The following is a 12,065-nucleotide window of genomic DNA, read 5'->3' as shown; positions in this document are numbered from 1 at the left end:
CTAAAAGTATTTTGGATTCTAAGGATTCTCTGACCCCAAGTTTGCTAGAGATAAAACCGATATATTGAGAGCTCTCTTGCGAGACTATCTAAGCAAATGTATGGATTTACATTTTCCTTACTAGAGTATATATTAGGGATAATTTGGTTTGCAATAGAAACCCTAATAGTACTATGTTTCATATAATCCCTTATAAACATTTTATTATTTCTATTGGGGTGGGGTAGGCTTACGTTCTAGGTCCAAAATAACTTTGTCTAAAGAATGAAAAAATTCAGAGATTAACCAATAGACTTACTAGAGTTATTTTCTATCCTTTAATCCTTGCCCTACTATGAAGCCTTCTAATCTTGTGCCTATACATTTAATAGTTGAGAGTACTATCTATTACAATTATTATGTCATGTCTTTCTCTTCCTTCCTCCTTGAAATATTTCATATTTGACGAGACTAGAACTGCATTCCCCTCCCACCCCAAACATCTCTCTGATTGAAAACTCTGTCACCTTTCCACACATTTTCTAATTCAATATATGTTTATCTTCTTATACCTAAGCTCTTGAACCTCCTTTCTCTTTTATTTCTTCCTCCACATTTTCCTTGTGAATTATCTACACAAGCCTTTGTTATTTGGACATAAATGTGGTATAGTGAGCACCTAAAGGGAATTTTGATATAACCCAATGCTTGGATATGAATTGTACTCACTATTACAGCGTCCATATTTTTATATAATCATTCACTAATGTTGAATTTAACCAAAAGTTAGGCCTAATGAAAATTTTAAGGGTCCATACTTATGTTAAAGTGTAAAAACCCCAGCGAATCTTACTGATTCATAAGTTTCCAACTATAAAATGTTTGGCAATATTTTTGTAGAAATATTCAAATTTCTAACGATTCTATATGGCTTTCAGAAAAATTTAGTGAATGCTAGGGTAAAATAATTTTCCCTATATAAGTTGGGAAAATTAGTCTTAGAAAAAATGGAAATTAATGCATCTTTTGGATGGAGAAAAAGCATCAAAAAATATGCCAAGGATGAAATGTAGCCCCTAAATTTTTCCCTATTCAAGTCATTGTCCTCCAAACACTATTATTTTCCCTTTTAACCATTTAGATTTCATTTCTATTTTTAAAAAAATTATCAACCTTCAGCTTTTCACCACTAAGAGATTCAACATCTACATATCAATAAATTCATATTTTTACAAATTAATATTTTTTTCCAAACACTAGCCTTTGGCCTTTTAATCATTTGGATTTCAATTATGTCTTAAAAAAAAATCCCAAGTGCCTTCATTTCACCACTAAGGGATTCTACATCTAAATATCAATATTTTTACAAATTCATATTTTATGTTAAGATTATTTTATGACATTCTTTGTCATTTTAAAATTTTGGATTTCATTCCTATCCCGAAAAATACTTGGTATCTTATTTTCATCGCTAAGAAGTTTGCATCTACATACCAATAAATTTATACTTGCAAAAGTTGTTCTTCATATCTGCTATGATCAATTTGATTGAATAACTAAAAATATTAGATGTGAATTTATACTTACAAAAGTTATTCTTCACATCTACCGTGATCAATTTGATTGAATAATTGAAAATATTAGATGTGACATTTTCAAGGTTAACTTTATCAAAAATTTCTCCTTGTATAATCTAAATTGGAAATCAATGTTAAATTTCCGATTAAGATACTCCTCCTTAGACAAAGTTCCTTCAGTTTCCATTGTTGATCCTCATATGTGTACTCTACACTTAGCATTAATACCATTAAATATACCAACAAAGGTTATAGATAATGACATTTGATTTTTGTCAACCACTTACACATTCTTCTAAAATCTCCTTTAGGAAAAGAGTTCCCTCTTCACACCAACCATATTGAAGCATCACTAAGGTTTTTCCTTTTGGAAATATGACACAACATCTTCAAAATAGTCCCACAACTAATCTTAATCTCAAATATAAAGTCAATTGTTAAATAAACCAACCTACATCCATCTAACTCCAGAACTATCATGTGCCAAGAGGGATCAAACCCCTCGAGGTGCAAGCCTTCTTTTTAGAGTGTGGAATTTGAGGAATGGTTTGCACCTCAAGGAATTTGATCCCTCTCGGTGCATGATAGATCTAGAGTTAGATGGATCTAGGCTGGTTCCAGTTGAGGGTGACAATGACACATTTTTAGATTATCATTATTTTGTATATATTTGAAATAAACTTCATACTTAGAAACATTATGTTTCTTTGTTTGACATGACTATATCATTATCTTCTTTAATTTTGTTTTTGTTGCTTGCCTTGAATGGTTTGTATGTCTGCACTTGGATGCTTTGAGTGGTTTGTGTGTTTATGTGTTTGGATTTGGATGGTAATGTTTGTGAATGTTACAATTGTTGTGTTATATTTCTATATGTGTATGTAATTTTATGTTAGTAATTAGTTGGTGATGAAGAACAAAGATAATCTTGTTGATAATTTGCAAGAGGATTGATATTGCACATATATTTCATTTAATTTTAGGTATCACAACTTTTGACAATTAATAATTCTTAATAGTGTCCCTCCAGGTATTACTAAATATATTTTGAAGAGTATTTTTAATAATTTACTGCATCAAGATTACTCTTGAAATCATTTGTTTCATTGCTAATGTTTGAAATAATTTATTTCCTTCAAAATATTTTGATGATTTTTTTTATCTATAGTTTGTTTTGAAAAATTCAAGAAATAATGTAATTTTGATTGTTTTTTAATGAGTGGTCATATTTAAAAAATATTTAAATTAATTGTTAGTTTTCCCACCTTTTTCATATGGATTATATGAAAAGGATAGTTGAGATTGTAATCCATTCAATTCTATAACTCAAACAATTGTAGTAAACATCATATTTTGACTCTCTTGCTCTCCATTATTAATAGGTTGAATTAATATAACACAAAAAATAATGCAAATTGTCCATCATTTTTTTGTGCTTACACTAAAGTGAATGCACATTGTTAATCCAATCACTTTAAGTTAATGTACCATCATACATGAGTTACATCAAATCATAAATCATCATCTACACTGAAATCAGTGCATCTAATGCATGCAATTAAATAAGATTAGAAAACATATACACTAAAATTAATGGATCTAATGCAAGCAATCAAATAAGATTAGAAATCAACACCTACACTAAAATCCATGCATTTAGTGCAAGCAATCAAATAAGATTAGAAATCAACATCTACACTGAAATCAATGCATTTAGTGCAAGCAATCAAATGCGATTAGAAATCAACATCTACACTAAAATAAATGCATCTAGTGAAAGTAGTCAAATAGGATTAGAAATCACCATCTACATTGAAATCAATGCATCTAGTGCAAGCAATCAAATAGAATTAGAAATCACCATCTACACTAAAATCAATGCATATAGGGAAAAGCAATCAAATAGAATTAGAAATCAACATCTACACTAAATTCAATGTATTTAGTGAAAACAATCAAATAGAATTATAAAACATCTACACTGAAATAAATGCATCTAGTGCAAGCAATCAAATATCATTAGAAATCAATATCTACAATGAAATTAATGCATCTAGTGCAAGAAATCAAATAGGATTAGAAATCACCATCTACCATGAATTCAATACATTTAGTGCAATAAATCTTCTTCCCTCTCTCCCCCTTCCATATATATCTATATCTCCCTCCATATCTCCTTCTTTGTCTCTCTATCTCACCCCCAAACATACACACTCTCTCTCCATCTCTTCCTTTTCATTCCCCCTCTCTCTCTCCACTTTTCTCTTTGTATGTCTTTTTTATTCCCTCCCTCTCTGCCCTTCCAAATACATCTCTTTGTCCTCCATCTCTCCTTTTCTCTCCCCCTCCCACTCTCATCCTCTCTCTCAAGTCATCTCTCTCCCTTTGTCTCTCAGCTCCCTCTCTCTACCCCCATCTCTCTCTCTCTCTCTCTCTCTCTCTCTCTCTCTCCCCCCAATCCTGTCACTATCTCCCTCCCTCTCTTCTCTCTCTCCCCCTCTCTACCGCCTCCATATTTGTGTCTCCATCTCTCTCTATTACCCTTCTCTCCCTCTCTCACTCCTCTCCTTCTCTCTCTCTCTCTTTACATTCCTCCTCTCCCATGTCCTTCAATTTATCTCCTTCAATGCAATTAATCAAATAGGATTATAAATCATCATCTACACTGAAATCGATGCATCTAGTGCAAGAATTCTTCTTCCCTCTTTCCCTCCTATGTATATATCTATATCTCCCTTCATCTCTCCTTATTTGTCTCTCTAACTCACCCGCCTCCCCAAAAACATATGCTTTCTCCCTCCATATCTATCTCTCTCCCCCTTTTTATATCTCTCTCTTCTTCCCTCTCTTCACCTTCCATCTATATATCTATCTCTCTTTATCTCTCTTTTGTCTCTCTATATCACCCCCAAAACATACACACTCTTTATCCATATTTATCTATCTCTCCCTCCCTCTTCCTCTCCTTACCTCTTCCTCTCCCTCTGTCTCCCTTATCACTCCCTCTCTCTTTCTCCACCATTCTCTCTTTGTGTATTTCTTCTTACTTCCCTCTTTCTCTCCCTTCCTCTCTCCTTCTCTCTCTCACATCCAATATCTCTTCCTTCCTCTCTCTCCCTTTCTCTCTTGCCTCTCTCTGTCTCTCCACCTTATCTCTTTGTCTTTGTCTTTCTCTCTCTCAACCCTCCAACTTTGTCACTATCTCTCCTTTTGTCCCCCTCTTCTCTCTATCTCTCCTTCATTATCTCTCTATCTCACCCCCAAACATATACACTCTCTCTCCATCTCTCCCTTGTCACTCCCTATCTCTCTCTATCCACCTCTATCACTTTGTCTTTGTTCTTCCCTCCCATATATATCTAGAGGTAATATATATCATGATATATTAATATATATTATAATATAACAAAATTAATATTGTATTAATCCTACATTATTAAATTTAATGTTAATATTATAATATATATGCCCCTCTCTCTCTCTCTCTCTCTCTCTCTATATATATATATATATATATATATATATATATATATATATATATATATATATATATATGGTTTTCCCTGATTCATTGTACAAATATTTAATTAAAGAAATATTAAAAGATTTTGGATTCTTTGTGTTGAAATAACATTTTTACTTTATTTTACGAAATGATATTGACTTTAGTAAAGAGTAAAGATGTTCAAAATTTTACCTAATTTGAAATTTTAATGTGGTAATTTTTTTGTTGAAGGTAAATTTATGATCCATTCAAATTCAAAGTATATGATAAAATAACTATTGAACGTAGAAGAGTCCATGGGGCTTTGGATTAAAGGTGAATGGGTGCATTGTTAAGGCACTCGTTGCAATAGGTCACTGGTTCAAATCCCTCGTGGGTGCTTACCTACCAAAAAAAACTATTGAACACATAAGAAAATTGTATTACAATACAATTTAAATTAATTATTTTTATTTTTAAAATTTTAAATTTTTTATTTTGGCAGACATGAGCAAAATTTAAACTTTGATGATGGAGTGACAGGATTTAAACTTTGATGACGGAGTGACAGACTTACACGTAAAATGGGCCTCGGCACAATTATAATATAAAATAGTAAAATTATTTCCACATAAAAAGAAATGATATAGGCATAAGATGTAAATGTAAAATTATAATACATAAAATGTAAAACACAAATACTTTAATGGTAAGACATTGACTATTCCATTAAATGATTATATCATCATTTAAGTGGTTATATATCTTATATTTAATCTAAGTTGATGAGTACTTAATGAAATAGTAAGTTTGATTTATATATAATTTTAGATTATATATATATATATATATATATGTGTGTGTGTGTGTGTGTGTATAAAGAGTATATATTTTGATTATAAATAAATTATATTTTATAGTTTATTATGAGAAAGATAAATAATTTTTTGGGTGTAGTTTAATTGGTGATCATTTTGTTATGAAGTAATATGTGAAGGGTGAGATTCAAAGTTCAAATACTAGTTAGACTATATAAACAAAAAAAAATGTTAAAAAATATTTTAAAATCCGTTTTCAATAAGATATTTTTATATCAATTCCATTCACATGGAGTTGCTATATAACATTTTTAAAAAATATTAATAAAAAAAAAAACATTTTAAAATCCAATTCCAATAAGATATTTTTATATCGACTTTACATTTGATTCTTTAAAAAAAATATGTGTTATTCCATATTACTTATTTTTGTTGTATATTTTTTTAATACATAATAAGAATTGATACACTACATTTGAAAATTATTAATTAAAAAAATATTTACTGTTAATCATAAATAAAATATTTTAATATCCATTTAACTAATATCCATTTGTCTATCAATATATAAAATATTTTAATATCCATCTTAACTAATATCCATTTGTCTATCAATATATAAAGCAATTGAAAATAAGTCATGGTTATTATAAAGAAGATTGTGTGTATAATTCCTTCTATACCATATAGTTAAAATATTTTAATATTGTATCAATTAAAATACTTTAATGATGTATCACTCATCATAAAAAAAAGTCCATAATTCATATTCATATATATATATATATATATCCAATCATGGTTAGCTTTTGATTACATTACTCATTTTTTATCACTTTAATTACATTTTTTATAAATAAATAAATAAAAAAATTAACCCAAAACCTAAAGAATCAACATGCTCAAAAAATATATATATAATTCTTAAATTTATATTACTTTTTAAAAAAATATATCTTTAAATATACACATTTTAAAAACTAATAAATGTGCAACATACCAATAATAATAATAATAATAATAAATCTAAAAATAAAATCAATTGAAATTAATTTTAAAAAAGTAATAACAAATAATGCTCCTGTAACTTTCGATGTAATTAATAGCTTTAAAAATATATATAAATTGTATATCCTTCACTGTACTCCACGTGAGAAATCCATGACTATATTCTGACATTATTAATTCATAAATATTTACATAAACCTTAATCGTGAACATAGATTTGCAAATTTCCTTTCAAACTGCATTCCACTATTATATAGACGGGCATCAGAATTATGCGTCCCAATCATATTGCCGAAATTCACTCCGATGTGGTTTACTCCATAGCTACCAAATTCGTCCGTATCGGACAAAAAAATACGGAAATTCGGGAATTCGATTCGTACATCGAATAATTCGATGAAAATTCGATTCGGTTCGTGTAGCTTCGTTTAGAGTTAGTTTGCGTAGCTTTATGGTTTTTAGTTTATCTCAAGGATTTATTAATTTGGGTGTCTGAGAATTTAAAATAGTACAAAATAGATAGCTGCGGGATCGGAGGCAGGAAATGGAAAGTTTGTAAGATTGAGAAAAGAGTTGTAAATTTCAGTATGGTTTCAAAGAGTTTAAAAAGTTGAAAAAACCAAAATAAGGAAAGAAATAATTTGAGCAAAATCTTGAAAATATAGCTGTGGGCAGGTAGGAAATGGAAAGATTATCCGATTGAGAAAATTTCGAGTTTTAAATTTCAGTGTGTTAAAGATGTTAAAATTTTTTAATTGAGATAATAGAAAAAGAAATAATTTGAGAAAATCTTGAAGAGTAAGTGAAGAGTAAATTTTATAATAATTAATTGTTTTTTAGATATTATAAAAATAAGTTTTCAATATTTCATTTTTAAATATGTATTAATTATAAAAGATTTTAGATGAAATTTGAAATTAAAGAATGATAGTTTTGAGTTTTAAATATTATTTTTTTAAATAAATATTAATTATAAAAAGATTTTAGATCGGATTTGAAAGTAGGAGGGAATTTTGAATTTTAAAACAGAGATAGATTTTGGATTGAAGATAAGTGTGGTTGTAGTTTTGGTAGGTAAAGACTAATTTTAAAATTGTTTATATTGATTAAAATTATTTAAATATCAAAATGAATGGGAAGAAAATGACAAGACATTATTGTTATAAGAAAAAGAGTATGTATATTTAAATGCTTAAGATATATACTCTCGAATTTTTTCCGAATTGAAATTTTTCCATCCGAATTTTTATCGTATCGTATCGAATTCGAATCCGAATTCGAATTCGAACTTGGTAACTATGGTTTACTCCTCGTTATTATTGAGGTATAACTTATCAGAATTAGCAGCAGTAGAGTACCAGGTCTGCTGGAACAGGCCAGCAAGACAACCAACCAAGGGAGCATTAATATATGTTGTTGGCTCCAAATGACTATAGTCAGACCTCACGTCATTGAATTGATCATTTGAATCAGGTCCTCCAACTACAGCCGCCAACATGAACGTTTGGATTCGCTGAATTTTTATTATACCACTGAGTATCCCTTGTTGCAACCGACCTTGTTGGGCATTACGAGAATAGATGGAATGGAGGCACCTCGATGATGAATATGTTGGGGATGCAGTGGGTTTTTTCCCGGGATGTAATCTACCTGATTAAGTCCATAAAACCAAAAACCTTGCCAGTAAGTTTCGTAATGATAATTGATGGATTAAGTCTATGATGTTGTTAGAAGTGGATTGCAAATTTTAAGAGGGAGTTCAGGAGAATTGAGCATGTGATTTTTAGTTTAATCTAAGGGTGTTTAGGAGTGATCATGTGATTTTTTATCTAAATACTTAACAATGGAAACTCTATCAATTAAGTTAAATACTTAACAATGAAAACTGAAAACTAGACCAATTGAACTAACCCTTTTGACTTATTCTTGAATCTTATAAATAAAATAAAATCAATTATTCCACTTTGTTTGAAATCAATATAATTACCTGACTTTTTACCAAACTTAGAATATCTGAAACCCAAATTGAGACACCGCCCGCACTGTATTGAGGAAATCTTTGCATCTGCAAGTATATCTGAGTATACAATCATTACATTTGTTACATACTGTAAATTGCTGCTGTCTCTTGTGTCCAAAAGACCGCCTGGAAAATTCATGCAATTAGTTGTAACTCAAGCAATATTATACATTTTCACTCTCGCTAATTCTTCCAATTAAAGCCTGTGAAATCAACTAAAATGACCTTTGTTGAAGAATTCAGTTATGTTTAATAGCGAAACCTGGAGTTGTCCGAATCTGCACGGTACTACTTTTTGGCATTAAGGCACATATAAAGGAGTCTGCGTCGGTTTTATATTTCTTCAAGGAATTATCGCCAGACAGATACTCCTATATAGAAAAACTGCGCGTTGAGACTATACCTAATACAATTAAAAAATGAAAATGGAACAACTTTTAAATATTGACCTGAGCTAAGAGTACTTGAGCTCCTGCAAATTTGTTATCCCAACTGAATTCAGAGACGCTGGCACTCCATCCTTCGTTATCCAAAGCAAATTTTGAATAAAATGGATTCCCCGTTGCCTTATAAAGCCCCATTAGAGAATAGTGAAACATCAACCATTAAAAAAATATGGATTAAAGATGGGGACCCATCAATTCTAAATCCAAAAATGACCCCTAATCCTTTTTGTTCCATTAAATCCCTACTTAAACCTTCATCAATAAGCAAGCAGAAAGAGTAAAAGAGATATAGGAAAACTTTTTTCCCCTGGGAAATATAGCAATTTCATTAATAAAAGGAAATTACATTTTGCAGATGCATAAATGCATATTCAAATCATTTTCAAAAAACCTGACGGTCATCATCAAGTGATCAAAAAATTGTTGCCTTGATCCACACAGGGAGGCAGCAATATATATAGAACTGTAAAAATTACAAGATATAAAAAATTGTGAAGTTCTTCATGCATATAAATATGTACACAAAATGATAATGTTCATATGCCAACAGAAAATTAATCTATTATATCCATAAATGGCCGGTGATAATATTGGTAGTGTTCTACATCGTGAAGTTCACAGATCATCCAATGCCAGGCTCCCTGACCACAGCTTCTTTGGATAGGACCGCAGCTTCTTTGGATAGGCTTTCAGCAACCCCGTTCCACTCCCTGTAAATGTGTTTACATGTGAAGGAGTCAAATGATGTAATATATCTCAGAGTTTCATCCAGAATATGACTCAAAGAAAAAGAAGAGCATCTAGATGTTCTATTCAGCCAATCACATATGATTTTGGAGCCCCCAAATAGTTGTATGTCTCTGACATTTTTCTCCAAAGCAAAATGTATGAGATGTTTTGCAAAAATGTATGAGATGTTTTGCAGCTAGTAGTTCTGCAAAGTTATTAGCTAGTAGTTCTGCAAAGTTATTAGTTCCTCTTCTGAAACCCATGAGCATGCTGTAAGAATGATGATGGTTGATATGTAGAATAGCACCCCCACCGCACCCAGTCTCTTGTGTGGCCCCGTCAAAATAAGCCCATGGCTTGCTATCATCAATACATTCAGGTACAATATTCCTGGGCTTCCATGGGGGTGGATCATCTGGAATAAGGGTGTAGTCGGCCAAAACCTTAGCAGCAATAATAGACCAGTGCGGTGATTGGTTCTGAAAATTTATGTGGTTTCGGGCGATCCAAATAGCCCAGCATATCAGAAGGGGCAGCTTGCGATGCATATGTGCATATGCGGATGTATACCAAGTCTGCCAGGCCTCAATAATAGTTAAGCCTGCCCATATACTCGATGGAGCAACAGCAGGAATAATGATATCCCACAATTTTCAGGCTTCTATGCAATCGACGAATAGGTGTTGAACAGATTCATTGTCACTTTTGCAAAGGTGACACCAGTGAGGCCCATATTGTGCTCGCTTAAGGAGGTTATTGCTTGTAGGTATTTTATTCCCTAAGATAGTCCACATTAGCATTTGAGACCTGGGAGGGGCCTTTAGTTTCCAAAGATTCCTCCACCATTCTGCAATGTTTTGAGGTCTTCTAGGTTCATACAGGGCCAAGTAGCCATCTTTGGGGGAGTATCTCCCAGATTTATATAGGGCCCAAATTACCTCATCATCTCCTATCTGAGCCTCTGTAAGTGCTTGTGTATAATCCTCCCATAGTTGTGCCCATTGAGGAGGTATATGAAGATGAAGTGCAGTTTTCCAGGCCTGTTGTAGGAAAGTTGTATTATCATAATCTGCAATATGGGCTATGTGAGTGGTATTTTAATTATGTAGGTGATGTATGAGTTCATGGGGTAGTCTATGCATGTTCCCGCAGCCAATCCACAGATCAATACCAATGCGCACTTTATTTCCTGAGTGTATTCTCCTAGTTATTCCCACTCTGATAGGGTCTAAAGCCTTTATAGCCGCCTTCGAGGTGATAGAAATCCCATATGTACATCTTTGTGGCCGCCTAATCAAATCCATAATGTGTAACGGGGCAATATATTTTGCAATAGTAACCTTTGACCATAGACTGTTTGTTGTTACCAGGTGCCAACCTAGCTTAGCAGCCAGAGTGGATGAGAAATCATCAAGCTTTTTTAAGCCCCATCCCCCCCACTTCTTTGGTAAATTAAGGGCATCCCAATTTACCCAAGAAAAATTCTTGCCTTGCATGCTACCCTTCCAGAGAAATCTACAACAAAGGGATTGAATCCTGGTGAGGATACCCCTGGGTATCCAAGCCAGAGACATCCAGTAAACTGGTGTGGCTTCTAGGATGCTCTTGATGAGTGTGAGTCGCCCAACACGCGATAGATATTTGAGGTACCAGATATTGAGTCTTTTTTCCATCTTTGAGATAAGCCAAGTCCAATCAGCAATCTTGTAGCCCATGGGTTTTAACTTATACCCCAAATACTTCAGTCCTTCTGTCATGCTCAATTGAGTAAATGGAAAGCGTTGAAGTGCAAATAGGATCTCGTGTGGTGTGCATTCTGCTACTGTCAACGTATATTTTGCATCATTTATCAACATTCCTGTAGCCAATTGAAATAGGGAGAAAGAGGCTTTGATGATGGTGAGGTCACCAATGCTGCCATTGAGAAATATTAGGACATCATCCACAAAAAGTAAATGTGTTAGCATACAACCATCTAATATCTTTATGCCCTATAATTTGCCT

The 12,065-nt window shown here is 32.2% G+C and overlaps 1 protein-coding gene across 1 annotated transcript; it reads right to left on the bottom strand.

The window, feature by feature from the left end:
- Positions 1-8,169: 8,169 nt before the first annotated feature.
- LOC149158965 (endoglucanase-like) lies at positions 8,170-9,467 on the bottom strand. The gene is made up of 4 exons (XM_089434139.1): positions 9,351-9,467; positions 9,149-9,257; positions 8,854-9,012; positions 8,170-8,516 (listed from the first exon to the last, which is right to left on the bottom strand). The coding sequence occupies exons 1-4, from the start codon at positions 9,465-9,467 to the stop codon at positions 8,170-8,172; spliced, it is 732 nt and encodes a 243-aa protein (XP_089290265.1).
- Positions 9,468-12,065: the final 2,598 nt, after the last annotated feature.

Source organism: Pinus tabuliformis, chromosome 5_2, assembly GCF_031772625.1.
Source record: "Pinus tabuliformis cultivar Carrire ecotype Pingquan chromosome 5_2, CPIR1, whole genome shotgun sequence".
In the NCBI taxonomy this organism is placed as follows: domain Eukaryota; kingdom Viridiplantae; phylum Streptophyta; class Pinopsida; order Pinales; family Pinaceae; genus Pinus; species Pinus tabuliformis.
This window is presented reverse-complemented; position numbering and strand designations above follow the sequence as displayed.

Coding starts and splice junctions, on each gene's coding strand:
- LOC149158965 (XM_089434139.1), bottom strand. CDS start 9,467: ATGGGGCTTTATAAGGCAACGGGGAATCCATTTTATTCAAAATTTGCT. Junction 9,258..9,350: donor ACAAATTTGCAGGAGCTCAA/GTACTCTTAGCT, acceptor TTTTCTATATAG/GAGTATCTGTCTGGCGATAA. Junction 9,013..9,148: donor GCAGATTCGGACAACTCCAG/GTTTCGCTATTA, acceptor TGAATTTTCCAG/GCGGTCTTTTGGACACAAGA.